Consider the following 17892-nt stretch of genomic DNA (forward strand, 5'->3'; position numbering starts at 1 on the left):
TTCAACCTTATTTCATTTCAGACTAATCTAATAGAAAATCAGACTACACATACCACACTCACCTGTGACATCATCTATTAAATGACATATTATACAACATTGTTCTCTGTACAGACTATTGTCAGTTTCTCTTTTCATACAAACTTCATTTCTATGGGAAAGATACTGATTTGTTTGGATGAACTTGTAATGAGTCTTGTTACATAGTCAGAAAGCCAGAAAAATTGTAATAACTATGACACATTGTTTTTTGCATGTTATCATTCTATACTTTTTGATACATAGGTGGATTATATTTTAAGATTTCATTGAGAGGCTGGATAAAACCACTTTGCAGGACATATGCTACACATGCCTGAAAACCACTTTGCAGGCTATACACTGCACATGCCTGATTTATATTTTGTTGTTGACTACTAGTCCTTCAGTTAACATTGCACTTAGTCCCATTGTAGTGTGATAAATGCATGGTTAATTTAAAGCTTAACACATGCCACTAATACACACACACACACAGATGTTAGTGGCATCCAGACATGATGAACTCAAAAGCTGTCAAATACAATCTTAATATCTGCCAATCTTGTGCACATCAGTACTGATCTGAAATTGCCATCCAGTCACAGCAGTCTGAAATATATTTTAAGTGTAGATATATAACTCTAGTATTACACTTACCTCCTCTCGCAAGATTAGTTAGAATTCAACACTGATATGAAGGAGGAACTGGCATGAAATAATGACAGAAGTACCACAAAAAACATTATAAGGATACCTCTGGATGCATGAGATTTACATCTAAAGATTAGAAGAGTGAAACCACATCACTTCTGATTCAGATATACTTTTAGCTCAATTGTGTAATGTGTAAGATTAAAGAGTGGAAATGAGAGGAGCAGATCTGAGTGGGAAAGAATGTGTCAAAAAAGTGATTCTAACTACATATATATACTGTTGCTCAATTTCATAACAAGAAAGGTGGATAAACAAAGAATATGCCTCAAGGTGTAGAGCAGCTTGTATGTGGATGACTTCACTAGGTAAGTCAACTACATTGAAAACTTATCCTCAGGGTATCGACATCTGTACAAGGGTAGGATGAGGATTCTACTGTCTTTACCTTAAATCCAAGAACCAGGGAATTGAAAATCACTGATTCCCAGTATGATACAAACATTAGCTCTGAGCTCTCAATTCAGAAAGTTAACATCTGGTATTGAAAATACGTCTCCTGCATGAAATCAACTCCCCCAACAGTGAAAGAGTCCAGGATCATCCAAATGGTAATAACATCCTCGTATGAAGAGAAAAGAGGGATAAGGAAGAACAGAACCAGAACAATCCCCTATACCACAACACAGATGGAGGATATAGAGGGAGGAAGATAAACAACCTGAAATGTGTGTGAGGACTTATGTTGATTGGTTCATTCTCCCTGCACAGTACCAATATCTACATGAGGGTAGGAATGAGGGCTTCCAATTGAGTGGGTGAAATGTATTCTGATGTTTCACTTCATTGTCATCAGTTAATGCACAGGATGGTATGGATGGGCAGAACTCCCTTTCTGCTTTATCCATGCAGTCTATAGATGGAGTGGTCTGGGACAGGCATGTTTATAAAGTAAAATTACATGTCATCAGTTAATGCATTCAAGGTATGGATGGGCAGAATTCCCTTTATGCTTTACCTATGCAGTCCATATATAGTGTGATCTGGGACAGGCATGTTTATGAAGTAAATGGATGGGTCTTAGGAAAGACTTCTCCAGTTTGATCATTTAGCCCACCTGAGCTACAACCAAAAGGAACAGTTGAGTATAATTTGCCATTCCTGTTCAGAATGAGCCAGTCATCCATGCAATAATGAAATTACAGCCCCAGAACAAGGAGATGTTGAGCAAAAGTTCAGACAACTCATCCAAATACATAAGGTGCCAAGGCAAGTCTGAAGTGGAGGGCCCAAAATTGATAAACCACCCAAAGATTGACAAACTAAAAATAGAGACAAGACTGGGATGATAACAATATATGTAAGTAAGAGCTAATCCCTCCACTAAATTGTATAGTAAAGTAATCAGCATGAACTGAAATACCAGGTTAGGATGTAAAAGCTAAAAATGGTTGGGAAGACTGTTCATGAAATATGGAAAGACAAGGTGCATAAGAAGTAGGAGAAAACTATATGTCATAAACCTGAGACACAAAATCAATAAAGACAGCACTGGACCTACTACACTCATCAGGTTTGGAATGGGAAGGAAAGGCAAAATCTGGATGTAATATTCAATCTTCTGGTGTATAAAAGCAGATAAATCTCCTGCTATATTGCCCCACTCAAGGCCTGAGAAAAACTGCTTGTCACTGGTGTAATCCCTGAATTAACTTTGGAATTTGATCACACAGAAAGTTTCACAAAATTTTAGTGTAGAAAATAAGGCAACTTGCATTAACTGATAAATCCTAATATAAGGAACAGGCTGAACCAAAGCAAAGTAATTTCAAAAGAACACTTAATGAGGAAACAAAGTTAAACAAGAAGCATTAAACAAACAAAAGAGCACATTTCAACACAAGTGCTACCAAATGAGAAGTGATATTTCAGTAGAGAGAATCACATGTCAAGCGAGCATGTCATGCTCCTATTAGTGAGAAGTTGATGCATGATTACTTGCATTACAGACATGTTGGAATCTTGAGAAGTGATATTTCAGTAGAGAGAATCACATGTCAAGCGAGCATGTCATGCTCCTATTAGTGAGAAGTTGATGCATGATCACTTGCATTACAGACATGTTGGAATCTTGAGAAGTGATATTTCAGTAGAGAGAATCACACGTGTCAAGCGAGCATGTCATGCTCCTATTAGTGAGAAGTTGATGCATGATCACTTGCATTACAGACATGTTGGAATCTTGAGAAGTGATATTTCAGTAGAGGAGTGTAGAGAGAATCACACGTGTCAAGCGAGCATGTCATGCTCCTATTAGTGAGAAGTTGATGCATGATCACTTGCATTACAGACATGTTGGAATCTTGAGAAGTGATATTTCAGTAGAGAGAATCCTGCGTGTCAAGCGAGCATGTCATGCTCCTATTAGTGAGAAGTTGATGCATGATCACTTGCATTACAGACATGTTGGAATCTTGAGAAGTGATATTTCAGTAGAGAGAATCTGCGTGTCAAGCGAGCATGTCATGCTCCTATTAGTGAGAAGTTGATGCATGATCACTTGCATTACAGACATGTTGGAATCTTGAGAAGTGATATTTCAGTAGAGAGAATCACGCGTCGTCAAGCGAGCATGTCATGCACCTATTAGTGAGAAGTTGATGCATGATCACTTGCATTACAGACATGTTGGAATCTTGAGAAGTGATATTTCAGTAGAGAGAATCACTGCGTGTCAAGCGAGCATGTCATGCTCCTATTAGTGAGAAGTTGATGCATGATCACTTGCATTACAGACATGTTGGAATCTTGAGAAGTGATATTTCAGTAGAGAGAATCACCGCGTGTCAAGCGAGCATGTCATGCTCCTATTAGTGAGAAGTTGATGCATGATCACTTGCATTACAGACATGTTGGAATCTTGAGAAGTGATATTTCAGTAGAGGAGTGTAGAGAGAATCACACGTGTCAAGCGAGCATGTCATGCTCCTATTAGTGAGAAGTTGATGCATGATCACTTGCATTACAGACATGTTGGAATCTTGAGAAGTGATATTTCAGTAGAGAGAATCACACGTGTCAAGCGAGCATGTCATGCTCCTATTAGTGAGAAGTTGATGCATGATCACTTGCATTACAGACATGTTGGAATCTTGAGAAGTGATATTTCAGTAGAGAGAATCACCTGCGTGTCAAGCGAGCATGTCATGCTCCTATTAGTGAGAAGTTGATGCATGATCACTTGCATTACAGACATGTTGGAATCTTGAGAAGTGATATTTCAGTAGAGAGAATCACACGTGTCAAGCGAGCATGTCATGCTCCTATTAGTGAGAAGTTGATGCATGATCACTTGCATTACAGACATGTTGGAATCTTGAGAAGTGATATTTCAGTAGAGAGAATCACACGTGTCAAGCGAGCATGTCATGCTCCTATTAGTGAGAAGTTGATGCATGATCACTTGCATTACAGACATGTTGGAATCTTGAGAAGTGATATTTCAGTAGAGAATCACTGCGTGTCAAGCGAGCATATCATGCTCCTATTAGTGAGAAGTTGATGCATGATCACTTGCATTACAGACATGTTGGAATCTTGAGAAGTGATACTTCAGTAGAGAGAATCTGCGTGTCAAGCGAGCATGTCATGCTCCTATTAGTGAAGTTGATGCATGATCACTTGCATTACAGACATGTTGGAATCTTGAGAAGTGATATTTCAGTAGAGAGAATCACACGTGTCAAGCGAGCATGTCATGCTCCTATTAGTGAGAAGTTGATGCATGATCACTTGCATTACAGACATGTTGGAATCTTGAGAAGTGATATTTCAGTAGAGAAGTGTAGAGAGAATCACACGTGTCAAGCGAGCATGTCATGCTCCTATTAGTGAGAAGTTGATGCATGATCACTTGCATTACAGACATGTTGGAATCTTGCAAGAAAATGTTTGCATATATAGGGCACCACTGAATGAGAATATAGCAAATCTTGTGAGATGAGATAAGTACTGTATCAGACTTTATATTTCTTAATCTTTAAAGTTTCATGATGGTTACAAGATTGGTCAAATTTTAACAACTTTGTATAAAATTAAGTCAGAGAAAAGAAATGAAAATATACTTTTCCTGAAAACAATATATTTGATATTTATTTAGGAGATTTTAGAGATTAAGCAAATTACATTTGAAAATTTTCAAATGAAGAAACATTTTTAATCTCAACATAAAAATCACTTTGATCATTTTAATAGCAAAAGGAAACATCTTAGAAAAAACTTTTCAGACAGAGAAAGCAATATTAGGAAAAAAAGTAAATAATTTATAAATAAGGCAACTGTGTGCTGTCAGTTTTCAATATGTGGTTGTCTATCCATGATTTTTTTTTACTTGATATATCCATATGAAAAATACTTAGTACCCACTGACCACACCCACAAAGCAATCAAAGAATGTGCCATAATGCCAAACTATACTTAATTAGACTTTGAGAGCACTATACACAAACACCAGCACTGGGTGAGTTGCCTTGTGTGGGAAACAACTGTGAATGTTTGGATCCCAAAGAAGGTAAATTGTGCAAACAGAGACCTTCATGGAAGGTTGTTTGGATCCCAATGAAGATAAAATTGTGCAAACAGAGACCTTCATGGAAGGTTGTTTGGATCCCAATGAAGATAAAATTGTACAAACAGAGATCTACATGAAAGGTTGTTTGGATCCAAAAGAAGATAAAATTGTACAAACATAGACCTTCATGGAAGGTTGTTTGGATCCCAATGAAGATAAAATTGTACAAACGGAGATCTACATGAAAGGTTGTTTGGATCCCAAAGAAGATAAAATTGTACAAACAGAGATCTACATGAAAGGTTGTTTGGATCCCAATGAAGATAAAATTGTACAAACAGAGACCTTCATGGAAGGTTGTTTGGATCCCAATGAAGATAAAATTGTACAAACAGAGATCTACATGAAAGGTTGTTTGGATCCAAAAGAAGATAAAATTGTACAAACAGAGACCTTCATGGAAGGTTGTTCGGATCCCAATGAAGATAAAATTGTACAAACGGAGATCTACATGAAAGGTTGTTTGGATCCCAAAGAAGATAAAATTGTACAAACAGGGATCTACATGAAAGGTTGTTTGGATCCCAATGAAGATAAAATTGTACAAACAGAGACCTTCATGGAAGGTTGTTTGGATCCCAATGAAGATAAAATTGTACAAACAGAGACCTTCATGGAAGGTTGTTTGGATCCCAGTGAAGATAAAATTGTACAAACGGAGATCTACATGAAAGGTTGTTTGGATCCCAATGAAGATAAAATTGTACAAACAGAGATCTACATGAAAGGTTGTTTGGATCCAAAAGAAGATAAAATTGTACAAACAGAGACCTTCATGGAAGGTTGTTTGGATCCCAAAGAAGATAAAATTGTACAAACAGAGACCTTCATGGAAGGTTGTTTGGATCCCAATGAAGATAAAATTGTACAAACAGAGATCTTCATGGAAGGTTGTTTGGATCCCAATGAAGATAAAATTGTGCAAACAGAGACGTTCATGGAAGGTTGTTTGGATCCCAAAAAAGATAAAATCGTACAAACAGAGACCTTCATGGAAGGTTGTTTGGATCCCAAAGAAGGTAAATTGTACAAACAAATAATTTCATCGAAAGTTTCTTCACAAGATTCACAGGCACAAATAAAAAAATCAGTGTAACAGAAAGGAACAAGAAGCTCTACAGAAATCAGAGACCCAAAAATAAAAAATGAATGAAATATAAAGAAAGACAAGTCACAACCCACAAACGAATTGCAATAACCCTCTTAAAAATACAATGACCTATATGGAACATCTGTTCTCTACCTGCCAGAAGAGCGAGAGTCCTAAATTTTAGGGTCTTAAATCCATAAACAAAGTATTCACTCACTAAAATACCCTCAAGACCCCAATAAAAGTATGCAGAGCCATGTATTTTAAAGATGGCTGGAAAGGGTATTAAACTTTTAATCAAAATACAATACAACATTTCAATCTTCTGAGGTCACCTTCAGATTAACAAAGAGTTTGCAACTAACTGTTGCTGGGCACATCTTAAAGTTTTAATACCCATACCAGCTGTCTTTAGAATACATTCTTACTACAAGTGGGTTTCTTGTCATCATGCAGGGCCATAGCCAGCCCAAAGAAAAAGTCCTTAAACTGAAAAATCCAACTGCCATAGAAGAAAAAACTATGAAGGAAAGGACAAATCAGAATATGATGAAATACATCCAAAATGTCAACCTTAATGACCGACAGAACAGGAAAGAACACCAATTTTAGAGTAAAAAACTATACAATGTGAATTAAAATATGATAAGTTACCACAAAGCTAAGAGAAAAAGACAAATCAGAACATGATGAAATACATCCAGAATGTCAACCCTGATGACCTACAAAACAGGAAAGACCACCCATTTTAGAGTAAAAACTATACAATGTGATTTAAGATATGATGATAAGTTACCACAAAGCTAAGAGAAAAGGACAGATCAGCTATTGCTTATCTTCCCAGTAATGAAAAAAAGATAGGACTAAAATCTCAGACAGGATTTGAGAACTAGGCCCATAGAATTCATAACCTGAATAAAAAATACAGCCTTCTTCATGTGTTAAAGACCTAAGAGAGCTGAGAGGTTTGTAAATATGAAAGCACCTGTATGAGTCAATGGTCTTCCACCTGTGGACTTTGAAAATGTAAGAAGATAATTTCCACTTTACCAGAACTTTAGTGGCTACAGAAACACACCATCCATGGACTTTGAAACATTTGAAACACACCATCCATGGACTTTGAAACATTTGAAATAAAGTGACAATATTTGTAAAGCTTCTGAAACTCACCCACAGTAATATCATACACCCAAAGACAAACAAGACAAAAAACAGTAAATATATGCTAACACCTGACTGACTTGGTTTAGAGTATTCAATGTATAGCACAATTATGATTACATTTAGTATACAGAACAATGTTCCAAGACCTCAAACATTTTGAAATGGATTACCAACGCCAATGCCCTGAAAATACTTCTATCTTGCTATAGTATCATAATATCTATTCTGTATTCTTTCTTTCTTCTAAATATGCACAGGTTTCACATGGTCAAGGAATCCATTACGTTGGTCTTCTTTAAGTCACATTTACTTCTATAACACCTGTTACCACCTATATTTAATAGGACATGTTGTGTAAAGGAGCATTCTTCAACAGCTGTTCAGGTAATATGTAAGAAGTTATGGCCCCTATATCATGTAATGAGAATTAACAATCACATGATTAAAACAAAATGCTCTAGGAAATTATAAAGCTTTTTATAAACTTTTTATATGTAAGAAGTTATGGCCCCCTATATCATGTAATGAGAATTAAAAATCACATTATTAAAACAAAATGCTCTAGGAAATTATAAAGCTTTTTATAAACTTTTTAAATGCTGGATTTAAATAGCTTACAATAAGATCTCAACCCAAATAGTGGATACACAGTTTTAACTTGAACAGATAGATAGAAAAAAGCTAGTGAAACTGTGTTAATAAATATAATATAAACATACTGTGTTTGTATTCAATGTATTAATAAAGGTTTTCCATTTTGTATTTCAGTATGCCTTGTTATAAAAATGTTCACTAACTTAATCAGTTACAGATATTGTATTACTCTATGATCAATAACTTTTTCAAAACATCTGTTGCCTATCAGACTATCTAACAGAACTGAACTGTAAACTTAATTTCACTCAGATACACCACACTTGCAACAAGGACATACGAGGGGATCTGTATGAAATGTTTACGATTGGAACTGAAAGTGCTGATGCATCATCTTTTTGTACTTAATGGCAAAAACAGTATAATTATGGGACACACATATAAATTTTTGCATGGTAGGAGTCTTCAGTTTTATGTTTCTAGCAGAGTGGTTGGTCTTTGGAACGAGTTGCTTTCAGATGTTGTGGAGGAAGTAAAGTTAGGTGTTTAATACAAAGCTTGATACCTATATGAATAAGTAGTGGCTTTAAAATTTTTAAAAATTTATCTATTAATAGTTTTTTTTAGTTCAGAGAGTGGAACAGCAGAGACGGACCAATAGGTCTATCGTTGTCCCAAAACATTATGTTAAACTATACCTGATGTTTTACATGAAGAAATATGATGTTTAAAAGCTGTGGAACTCTTGGAATTTGTCAATCAATTGGAGTCATTATATTCAACAAAGCCTATTATTCTCACAAAAGATTAATCTTCCTATTTTCAAACTAATTTTCATTGAATATGATGCACATTTTACATGATAAACATTTCTGAACTAAAAATATTTTAGTTAAATCTTTTGGAACAAACTTTTCTACTTAAAACAAATTAGATTTGCAATTAAAAATATCCCAATAGTTTAAATATAATAAGCATAAAAATAATATTCAATAACAGTATTTTGGTCATCTGAATATTTTGTCATCACCTATCCTATTAATTAACCTCACTAAACTTTGGTTGCATCTTCTCATCAAATAAACTCAGCATAGCTTTCAAATACATATAACAGAAAAAAATCTCACATACGAAAACATCTTTTAAATAAACTATAAAAGCCTTCCAACTGTTATCCAACTAACATCCTATTCAATGTCTGTAAATAACCTATAAAAGCCTTCCAACTGTTATCCAACTAACATCCTATTCAATGTCTGTAAATAAACTATAAAAGCCTTCCAACTGTTATCCAACTAACATCCTATTCAATGTCTGTAAATAAACTATAAAAGCCTTCCAACTGTTATCCAACTAACATCCTATTCAATGTCTGTAAATAAACTATAAAAGCCTTCCAACTGTTATCCAACTAACATCCTATTCAATGTCTGTAAAAAACTATAAAAGCCTTTCAACTGTTATCCAACTAACATCCTATTCAATGTCTGTAGCCAATGCTACAGTAGTTCCAAGTATAATCTTTTTGTGAAACAATAATTTCACAAACTCAATAACTCAAATAATGTCATGTGCACTGTTATGACATGAAATATCAGAGTTATGCCTGTTAAATGATACTTAACTTTTCTTTACAATTATTTACAAAGCTGTGTCTCATTAATACACCATCACACTATTTGATACATCATCATAAAAGGAAGGCAACCAAGGTGTGTACAAAAACTAAGCAGAAAATGAAGAGACCACGTGAAAATCAAGAAATGGAAAAATGAGTAAAAGGTTCTTATAAAAATTAATCATCTTTGGAATGATCAGAAAAATTATTTTCAAAAAAGTTTGTTCTTGAAGGCAAAACAACTCAGAATATGAAAATTTGATTTTTGCTTTCATAGTTGTTCAAGGATTATTCTAATAAAATGTTGGAAAATAAGAAAATATTGATATAAAAATTTTTGAATTAAAATTGTTGAAAAGTTTAAAATTAACATATGAAATTGAATAAAATATTTGTGACTCAAAAATTAGGAAATTAATGATAGAATGAATTTTGATAGCTTGTGAAATCTGACAAAAAACAAACAATCTCATGATCTTGCACAAATAGAGTAATTTGGCATCATGTTGTTATACAAGATTACACCAGACAGTCTTCATGTATACACGTTTATCTGAAGTACGTAATAGACCAGTGGTTGCAGAGATCACGGGAAATTAATATACTTTATATATCAGGAAAAATTTGTGGAAAGTATAATTTAGTTGATAAATTATAGATATTAAACTATTACAGTACTTGTTTCCAAGTACAATAACTTGGAATTAAGTTTTTTTAATGCTATGTAGTTGAATAAAATATATTATCCACATAATATAAATTCTGGATCAAGCTGAAAACACAATTAATGGTTCTGTGGGCTTATCCCTACACATTCCCACAAAACACTATACTACTAAGACAGCTCCTGATTTTTTAATACAAATTGAAATTATTTTGTTTTCTGTCCTAAAGTTACCTTAACCGTCAGAATGTTGTATCTTGCTTCATATTTCAGTTTAGAACAAGACAAATCCAAAACCAGTAACATCACAGTATTTCTATTTCACATTCAACCAGATAAAACCAGACACTTCAAGTGTACAGAGTATTTTACAAATTGAAGTACTGTTGGTTCTGTAGTATTAGTTCTAGTTCACTCTTTAAATGTAGAAATTATCACAACACAAAGTTTTGTGTAAAAATATAATTAACAATTTTTTGCTCTTTGATTTTTTCTACATAAAACCTTCGTCATACTGACAAACATTTTTTTGTTATATTTCTGTTCTGGTAACTATTTGAACAAAGTCAAAACTTAAATAATATATATTTTTACAGTGAGAACATAGTTGATGAGAATTACGAATATCCATGTTGCATATCTATCACATGTACCAATCTTCCAAAAAAATATTTAAATTCTTTCAGCTCCTGTACCTGCACCATTTAACTACCTTGATTTAGTATTAAAAATTTAAGAAAGATTTATACATAACACAATACTGTTTCACTATAATATGAAATATTAAAAAGGACTTAAAAGCCAAGTTAAGAATAAAAAAATATTTTTAGCATCTGAATTTTTGAAGAAAAAAAGTAGAAGGTCCTTTTTCTAATAACCTCTTTTTTTTTTAAGGAAAGCTTGCACCCTTGACATGAAAAAATCATGTCAAAAAGAAGTCTTTTTCTCATTCTTTCATCAAACTGATTCTTTAACATATGAGAAATAAAGGAAAAGAGCAAAGTGAATGAACTGTGTTCATATCATTTTTCATTCTGAAGTCTTCTTTGTTTCTTTGGATGACCAAAAAATGTAAAAAAATCAGCCCATTGTAGGTGGAGAATGTAGCTGAAAAAAAGGAAGAGAGCATGGACAATAAACACACAATTCTTTGTTACTTAGTCAACACATAGTTCTGCTTTTTTTGACATGTAAAAATAATTATTTCAGACTGTCTTTTGTAAATAACTCACTACTACTATAACTGTAAGAAAGTTAAAGTGTATAAAACTTTACTTGTACAACTTTAACTAAATTTGCTTGACAACTTTTTAAATACAGTTAAAATTGTCATAATTACAACATAATTTATCTTCTCACTCATCACACACTTCACTGTTTTTCTTTCAGCCTAATGTATAAAGACAAGCATGTACTATATTTATAGAAGATATAAGTTTGTTAAGGTACTCATGGGATAGTATATAACATTTTCTGTCTTAAATAATAGAAAATGTTTGCACGTGTCTACGTCTAGACAAAAGTGAACAAAAAAAAGCTTTAACACACATATTCAATCATGAAAAAAGTAATTATTACACTATTTTTAAATTAAAGAAATACAAACACTGGAATTTGGAAACAATATAATACGATTATATTCTAAACACGTGCACTTACTATACCATAACACAAAATTTTCTTCATCATTTTTCACCATTTTCATATCAAACAAATCATCCTCTTCACCAGAATTTGCAGAAAGCCTTTCAGACTTAATCTTTAATATTTCCATGATTATATGAGTAAGTTTACTTGGCGTTTTGTTTATTCAAAAATGACGTGTTTGGCTTCACAGGAAAAATAAAAATTATAAAAATTTTCGAAACAAAAACAAAACCTAAAATACAGTGGTTATCACTTTGTATTTAATTTTTATCACCAAATTTTCCTATATACTTCAAATCCAAATACCGCAGGTAGGCCTTATATTATTAGTATTAGTACCAGTAGTACAATTACTTTAATATTAATGATACCACTATTCATAAGCGATATTGAACGGTAAGGATTGATATGCGTGATAAAAACAACACGCATATTTCAAAAGGCATAAATGATAAAAAAAAAAAAAATGGCCTGGCCTGGCCAAGCGCGTAAGGCGTGCGACTCGTAATCCGAGGGTCGCGGGTTCGCGCCCGCGTCGCGCTAAACATGCTCGCCCTCCCAGCCGTGGGGGTGTATAATGTGACGGTCAATCCCACTATTCGTTGGTAAAAGAGTAGCCCAAGAGTTGGCGGTGGGTGGTGATGACTAGCTGCCTTCCCTCTAGTCTTACACTGCTAAATTAGGAACGGCTAGCACAGATAGCCCTCGAGTAGCTTTGTGCGAAATTCCAAAACAAACAAACAAACAAATATCAAAAAATATTGAATAAACCTTTTTTTTTTTGGCTGCTAACGAATATTACAACGCACAGGTTTATGTTTCATTTGAAAATTATCATTAAAACTTTAAAAGCACCAAAATAGATCATTTCACTGCAATCTGTTATTTACAATGGTTGTAACATCGTTGGCTTGGTTTGTTTTGAATTTTGCACAAAACTACACAAGAGCTATCTGCGCGAGCCGTCTCTAATTTAGCAATATAAGACTAGAGGGAAAGCAACTACTCATTTACCAAGGAATAGTTGGATTGATCGTAACGTAAAACGTCCCCACAGCTGAAAGGGCGAGCATGTTTGGTATGACAAGGATTCGAACCCGCAACCCTCGGATTATGAGTCGAGTGCTTTAACTACCTGGCCATGCCGGGCAACGTGTTGGGGCTTACGCCGCAACGATCACTTCTAGAAGCACTTTAATTACATAAAACGCTAAAATGAGGAATTCGATTCCCTTCGGTGGATTCAGCAGATAGCTTGATGTGGTTTTGCTGTAAGAAAAAACACACACACTTTGATTACTAAACACTAATTTGTATCCTGATATAATGTATAACAAGGAATTTTTATGAAAAGTTCCCATAAATAATGATGAATTTTTCTATCCACAATTTATAATTATACCACAACCACGATGAATAACTGATTTACAAGTTTGCAAACTATTACAAAACACAACAAAATATCCAAACAATTTTACCACTGGCACTCATATTATTGAGTCATAATAAACAAAATTCAAAACTAATGTATTATTTTTATTGTTGTTTTTAATTAAGTAACAAGCTACACAATGGGCTACCTGTGCTCTTACCACCACAGGTATCGAAACCCGGTTTCTAGTATTGTAAGTCCATAGACATTCCTTTGTGCGACTAGGAGGTTTGCAATAATGATTAAAGAGGTATAAACAATTTATTCAAAATTACTCATCTTCAATTATACAATAAAAATAATTAATAGATGCAAAGCACTTTTAAATTTTTACTCAAAACATCTCCATTCCCTAACTCTGAGAGTCGAGAATTGGAATCCCTGTCACACCAAAATTCTCGCCTTTTCAGCCGTGGGGACGTATTAATGTGACGGTCAATCCCACTATTCGTTGGTAAACGAGTAGCCCAAGAGTTGGCAGTAGGTGGTGATGACTAGCTTCCTTCCCTCTAGTGTTACACTTTTAAATACGGGACGGCTAGCATAGATAGCCCTCGTTTAGAATTTCGCGCAAAGGTACACGAGGGCTATCTGAAAATTTATAACGTTTTCTAGAAAGTTTATGCAACTCTGAAATTTTTCAGTTATGACATGATGTACCCATAATAAACAATGAGTTGTAAAAAAACTTTAAAAGTTTCGCTTACAGAAATAAAATTTTCATACAAAATATCTACTGGGGTTTGTTTGTTTGTTTGTTTTTTTAGAGCAAAACCACATAGGTCTACACGATGTGTCCATTGCAGAACGGGTTTTAGCGTTGTAAGCGTGTAAACTTAACTATGTCCCACTAGTGGATAGCCAAAAAATGTAAATCTTTGTATTCCGGCCTGGCATGGCCAAGCGCGTAAGGCGTGCGACTCGTAATCCGAGGGTCGCGGGTTCGCGCCCGCGTCGCGCTAAACATGCTCGCCCTCCCAGCCGTGGGGGTGTATAATGTGACGGTCAATCCCACTATTCGTTGGTAAAAGAGTAGCCCAAGAGTTGGCGGTGGGTGGTGATGACTAGCTGCCTTCCCTCTAGTCTTACATTACTAAATTAGGGTCGGCTAGCACAGATAGCCCTCGAGTAGCTTTGTGCGAAATTCCAAAAACAAACAAACAATCTTTGTATTCCAAGTGTATGGCTACTAATAATGTGAATTATTGTATGAATGTGCATAATAACATCTTATTAGATTCTGCTATCTTTGTCATGCCTAACAAATTGATTTCGGGATTTCTATTCTTCATAATTATACCAACAACAGTTTTATTTCTGGCGCTTAAGCTTAGTATAAAAAAAGTGGTTAAAAATGATTCTGTTGAACTGTTTAATGTGACTAAATTTGAGAAAATGACCTTTTATGTAAAAAAAATGAAAGTCAAGTTATTGGTAGCCATGATAACGATGATCATACCATTTTTTATTGTCTTTAAAAACCTTTGAGTCTTTAAAATCAAAATTGATAAACTATTATCCTTACATTCAGAATTAGTTCAAGAAACATTTAATTACTCATGTTTTTAAAGTGTTTACTAACAACCCAGTAAGAGGCACGTAACGTTATATGGGAGATAGCACGTTTCGTTGCTTTTCTTACGAGTATTTTTATATTTATTTTTTGTCCTCCTTCTTCTTCTCACCAATTCGTGTGTTTTTTTTTAGGTTTTCTTTCATTAAATCCATGTTATCTATGGTATTTTAACTATATTAACACAATTTCAGCTTTCTAGGTCTATAGCGTACTGACTGTAGCTGACGAATAATAATACTCTCTTTCTGCTGTCTTTCGGCTAGACGCTTTTTACAGGAATCATGCGAGTGGTAGAAGTTTCGATAATGTTCTGGCCCAATTTTGTCAAACAAATATTGATGATTTTTACACAACGTACTACAACTTTTGAGAATAGGCGAGACTTGCGCAACGCACACTCAAGAATATACGTCACAAGCAAAATAGAAAACTATACAGAAACAAGCGTAGGTATTATGATAAATGTGGTAAATCCATTACATTATTATAAATACTGTATTAATTATAGTAATGTTGAGACATTTCATGCTTGTTTTACTTCGTTGAACTATAAGATAATCTTTCTTCGTTATAATGTGACGGTCAATCCCACTATTCATTTGTAAAAGAATAGCCCAAGAGTTGGCGGTGTGTGGTGATGACTAGCTGCCTTCCATCTAGTCTTACATTGCTAAATTAGGTAGGCTAGCACAGATAGCCCTTGAGTTGCTTTGTGCGAAATTCAAAAAACAAACAAACAAACTTCTTCGTGGCGGTCTAACAAGGCGCACTCTGGTGACAATTTAAGGAATTATAACGTCATCGTCTTTGATGGTGTCATCCTTCTCTCTGAGTCCGACACACAGGTGACATTCCCTAATGGCGTGATGCGCAACACCTGCCCTACTATTGGCATGGAACAGTTTCGACATATTTTCTTAAATTATTCTGTTTTTTGCCCATTTGACTTGTTCTGAGTGAAGTCATTTGTAATGGAGAGATATCGGCCACTTGCATTATTTTTCATGCATGGGGCTCCGTATTCGTCTGTCTTGGGTTTTTAGGTTCGCAACTAAAGATATTAGTTAGCTTCCTGCGTTGGATAATTTTGGTGTGAACTTGACTGATGGGTGGACCCTAGTATGACCAGGTGGTTAATACATTCGACTCGCAACCTGAGGGTCGTGGATTTGAATCCCCTTTACACAAACATGCTTTCCCTTTTAGCTGTGGTGGCGTTATAATGTATCTGTCAATACCACTCTTCAGTGATGTCGATAAAACCCACTTGTTGAGAAAAATATATATGCATAAACGGCTCGTTTGGGTTGAGAAAATTTTTTTGACCTAAACCATCAACTAGCATGCTGCATCAAACCGGAGATTTACGGACTTATACGACGAAACATAAACCAAATCAACACTAGGAATGACAGAGACAAAAAGATCTGCCACAACAAAAAAACTAGAAAAACTAAGATGCAAACAACAGAAAAGACACCAACACGACAAACCGTTGACTAACCCCATAATTAACAGATCCGACCGACAATTAAGCACAGACGAGATACATCTACTTAACAAAGGACTCAACTTTGCAATCGCACCTAGATACATTCCAACCTTAGAAATCAAAACATGTTCAGAAGATTTAGCCAGGAGACTTGAGATACTTTCCACAAAAAACAAGAAAACAACCAACATAAAGAAGACAACTTCGACAATTTTATTGACATCCAACAGTCAGTAAGTATCAGTCAGCAGGCCAAAGTATACATGCAAGATTTGCAAGCACTAAGGCCCGGCATGGCCAAGCGTGTAAAGACGTGCGACTCGTAATCTGAAGGTCGCAAGTTCGCATCCCCGTCGCGGCAAACTTGCTCGCCCTCCCAGCCGGGTGGGCGTTATAATGTTACGGTCAATTCCACTATTCGTTGGTAAAAGAGTAGCCCAAGAGTTGGCGGTGGGTGGTGATGACTAGCTGCCTTCCCTCTAGTCTTACACTGCTAAATTAGGGACGGCTAGCACAGATAGCCCTAGAGTAGCTTTGTGCGAAAATTCAGAACAAACTTGCAAGCACTATCACAGAATATACCTACGTCTTGTACGTTGTGTAAGATTAAGTAAAATTTTCATCACAACAGATTGAACAGAGCATGAAATTCGAAAATATTACTCCCAAGCGTAAACTCCTGTGATCTAGATCTGGCGGACATTTGTAGCTTGTAGCTGTATCAATCTATTGTGTATATTGTGCGTTTTTTTTGTTTTTTTTACATTTGTTCTTATGCATGTCTAGCCGGTTTTATTGTCGAACGCTTTACTCTCCATAACCGCCAAATCCGCTGATCATAGTGTATGTTTAATGTAAAGCTTACAACAGGTTCGAGCCACTCGGATCCAGACGCGCCCTACATCACCCCCTCCACTCCCTTTAGTCTGAGCCTCGATTATACAATAGGGCTCATTAGACCTGTGTTTGAGGCCCTCATTAATTCGTGAAATTTCAGATTATCACCGCCATCCAATAAAGTGCTGGTGATTTATGGTAAAAGAACAATATATTCTCTTATCATAGATAGTAAAAATATTGTATTTTCTCTTATCATAGATAGTAAAAATATTGTATTTTATGGTATAATTAGAATACAAAAGGATTGATTTCAACGGCTTGAAGCCTCTACTTGAATTGTATTGCTAGTTTTTGTTTAGGTGTTTTTATTTAATAGACGTGCTTATAGACATTATATCACAACGTGTTTGCCTTTTGATGAGCTTTAACAGGAATATTTGTGATTCTTTGAGAATTTTTCGAGAAACTTG

At 34.9% G+C, this 17892-nt stretch overlaps 1 protein-coding gene across 8 annotated transcripts in view; it reads right to left on the reverse strand.

Moving 5' to 3' along the window:
• LOC143229623 (uncharacterized) overlaps positions 1–12716 on the reverse strand; it is a 43119-nt gene extending 30403 nt beyond the window's left edge. The window contains exons 1-2 of one of the 8 annotated variants that reach the window (XM_076462547.1): positions 12100–12237; positions 7730–11542 (exon numbers count right to left, since the gene is read on the reverse strand). Coding sequence is in view for 3 of the 8 variants with exons in the window: in XM_076462244.1 (XP_076318359.1) it covers positions 12095–12209 (115 nt within the window). In the remaining 5 variants the exon portion in view is untranslated. Of the gene's footprint in view, positions 1–62; positions 3275–7729; positions 11543–12094 lie in introns of those variants that run through there. The other 7 variants (XM_076462478.1, XM_076462244.1, XM_076462327.1 and 4 more) reach the window with 7 other exon arrangements.
• Positions 12717–17892: the final 5176 nt, after the last annotated feature.

Source organism: Tachypleus tridentatus, chromosome 1 (assembly GCF_004210375.1).
Source record: "Tachypleus tridentatus isolate NWPU-2018 chromosome 1, ASM421037v1, whole genome shotgun sequence".
Classification (NCBI taxonomy): Eukaryota; Metazoa; Arthropoda; class Merostomata; order Xiphosura; family Limulidae; genus Tachypleus; species Tachypleus tridentatus.